The 3599-nt window shown below is 41.7% G+C and overlaps 1 protein-coding gene across 1 annotated transcript; it reads right to left on the reverse strand.

Moving 5' to 3' along the window:
- Positions 1–421: 421 nt before the first annotated feature.
- On the reverse strand, positions 422–823 carry LOC143039769 (uncharacterized). Its single transcript, XM_076210013.1, has one exon. It carries the CDS (start codon positions 821–823, stop codon positions 422–424), a length of 402 nt encoding a protein of 133 aa, XP_076066128.1.
- Between the last annotated feature and the right edge of the window lie 2776 nt (positions 824–3599).

Below are 3599 nucleotides of genomic sequence, written 5' to 3' on the forward strand. Positions count from 1 at the left end.
TCACATTTTTATTGATAACACCCACAGGATACACTTGTTTGTTTGAATATTAACATTAGAATAATATTACATAATAGGCAAAATTTCCTCACAAAATACATCAAATAAAAGCGTGATCTAAAGATATAATTATTTACTGAAGGGAAACTTATTATAAATTTGTTATATAAACATAAACATGGTTTCTTTATCAAGAGTAAACACAATTTTTTTTCATTAGTTGAAATGAAAAACAAAATGTGAGCTCATTACATACTATTATATTCACTCTGATTCACCACTTAGTGTTGCATTCTCACAATCTATGCAACTTGCTGTCATCTTACTGTGATCCCTGCAAACATATGCATTTTCCGCTTGTGCTACATACTGTTTTCACCTTTCGATCCTTTGACCTGGCACAAAATACACATCTCTTTGCCTAGCATTGGAACAACTGTGATCTTGTAAATGATGTTTCATCTGTAACTTCGGGGAACAGTCTTGCAATCTCTGTTCCAAGACATTTTGGCAGGCACATGTTATGGAGTCTCATTTTTAGAGTGTCTTCTAATAGCATCATGCTTACTTTCTTGATGAATTTGCGGCGCTTGAGTTTATTCTGTCGGTTGTGAGCATACAGGACATACCAATTTATACAGACTATGTTCAGCAGAACAAAGAACACAGTCAGAGGCCAACGCCGGTTGTTTCTGGAAACGCTATACTTATCCGTCATCATGTCTATCACATCTACACCTCCTTTGGTTGAAATATAGAACGTAATGATTTCAGGTTTCTTGTCATCACCTGTAGCTTGGTACATCTTGTCATCATGGTGCATGCTACTAATGAGAACCACATTTTCGTGTTCTTTGGTATTATGAGACTAATGTAAGGTTGTCTCCAAATCCAAACATACTGTCCACATGTGGTCTATTCTTTGTCACCAAGAATTCTGGAGGAATCTCCTTGTTTTTTTTTAGGGCCCCCACAGCAGTCAACTTATGGTCACGAAGTAGTGATTCCACTAGTGGATAGCTGGTATACCAATTATCAAATGTTACATTTGTAGCTGACCCAGAGATGTCAGAAATAAGTCTTGTGACTATGGCCTGTAATGAATTGTACTTCTTGTCAGCCTTGTATGGCCCATCTGGCTGTATTCCAGCATATATCTCCATGTTACATACATAGAAAGTTTTTGCATCACACAGTGCATGTATTTTGATGCCATATTTGGCTGGTTCACAAGGTATATATTGCCTAAAGGGACAATAGCCCCTAAAGACTACAAGCATTTCATCTATAGTCACATTCTAATGGGGTGTAGTTCTTTTTGCAATTTTCTACAAACCTCTCAAATATTTGCCTAACTGGGGCAAGCTTATCCACCTTTCTTTCCTCGCATGTTGCTTTGTCATCAAATCGTAGACAACATAACAGAAAATGAAAGCGATCCAGTGACATAGTCAGCCTAAACACCTTGATGCCAGTACCATCTGCTTTCCAAATAATTATCAGCAAGGTGCAGCCTGCTAGCATGATATGTACCAGGTAACACAAGCAGTCCAATCAGTGCCTTCATTTCGAAAACATGTGTCTTTTGTTCTGTAGGGCTGAGTGTACTTCCCTGTCTGCATAGCGATCTTCGAGTTAGTATGTTCTACTAATAAACCAATTATTTCTGGCGTGATGAAGACTCCCCAAAAGTCTTCAGGAGAACTGGCATTTAGAGCTGGTCCTTTTAGTCCTGGTGTAAATTTGATAACATTGCTAGAACGAGCACGACCTAGCATTTTAGGAACATTCTTCTTCCACCATGTTGTTTTATCTTTTCCCTTCCATCCATCAATTTTTGGCCTTTTCTTTTGGGGCTGGTCAGGTAGATCATCTGGGTCTGATTCATAACAGTCAGAATCAGGAACATGCAGATCCTCTTCCAGGCAATCTTCTTCACCTTCACTGTCGGAGGCAGGAACATCCCCTCCGACACTTTCTTCGTCTTCTGAGCTACTCAGTTCAATTTCATCCAATATCTTCTAAATCTTCTCCATCTCTGAATTATCTATCTTGTGTCTGAAAAAATGAAAGATGTTACATTATCTAAGCTCATAGTTACAAGAATGAATAACAAATTGTAAATAAAATAATAAATCAATATTACATACATACATATACCAAAGGATTTTCCCCCTTACACGGGGGGTAGCCAAAAAGAAAAAGGCATAAAAACCACTTACACCCATTCCATCCCCTACATATTCCACTCCCATCCACCGTCCTCCCTCCTCATCTTGGCACCTCCTGGATGATTGATCATCCCTTCATCCTGTCCACTGCCCTGGGTCAGAAGCAGTGTCGCAAGACACAGCACATCCACAGCAAGGCCGCTTCATTAATTCAGCGACCCCCCTCTCCGTCCCCTCATACAGAAAAGAAGACGGGGAGAAATCCCTTCGGGCTGCATCAAATTATATCTCATACATACTTCCTCACCCCCCATCCCCCACCCACTCCCCCTCATGCATCACAACATCATCCATACACAACCCTTCTCCATTCACCCCTATCTTCTGTCCTCTCCCGTCTTTCCTCAACAGACATTCCTCTCTTTTGTAATGCCCCTTTACCCCATCCATCCATCTCATCCTAGGACACCCCCTCATATTCACTCCTTCCACCTCTGCCTTCCATACCTCTTTTACTAATCTTTCTCCATTCATTCTTTCCATAGATACATAGATAGGTACACACACACACACACATACACACACACACACACACACACACACACACACACACACACACACACACACACACACACACACACACACACACACACACACACACACACACACACACACACACACACTGTCACAACGGCGGTCCGGGTTCGAATCCTGCCCAGGGCTGAAATAACTTCAGTATCACTGCGCTTCGAGTCGTTACTCCAACTCTCGTGGGCGGGGAGTTGGGTGTGTGTGTGTGCGTGTAAGGTCACAGCATTACTCATAGATCGGTCATATGAGCTCTGAGCTCTGTTTCAGGAAGGAAATAACTGTCAATCATGAGTCCAGCACGTGATCCAAAGACCAAGGTGAATACACACACACACACACACACACACACTCACAGTCACACACACACACACACACACACACACACACACACACACACACACACACACACACACACACACACACACACACACACACACACACACACACACACACACACACACACACACACACACACACACACACACACACACACACACACACACACACACACATATCATAATATTCTTATTTCAAATAAGTACGAACAGTGGGAACATCGAGCCCCAAAGTGGCATATGATGACGTTGGTGTGGATGTGAGTGTAAGTTGGGGGTGTAGATGTAGATGCGGATGCGAGTGTGAGTGTAGCTATGGGTGTTGATGTGAGAGTAGATGTGGATGTGGGTGTTGGTGTAGTTTTGGGTTTAGGTGTGATTGTGGGTGTGGGTGACTGTAAGGGTGTGGGTATAGATTAGTTGCTGATTATTACTTTGTGTACTCGCGACATGAATGCACATATACTTTTCATAATAACAGTTGTCACAAAAAAACAACAAA

This window comes from Oratosquilla oratoria, chromosome 27 (assembly GCF_046742065.1).
Source record: "Oratosquilla oratoria isolate Oo_2021 chromosome 27, ASM4674206v1, whole genome shotgun sequence".
Classification (NCBI taxonomy): Eukaryota; Metazoa; Arthropoda; class Malacostraca; order Stomatopoda; family Squillidae; genus Oratosquilla; species Oratosquilla oratoria.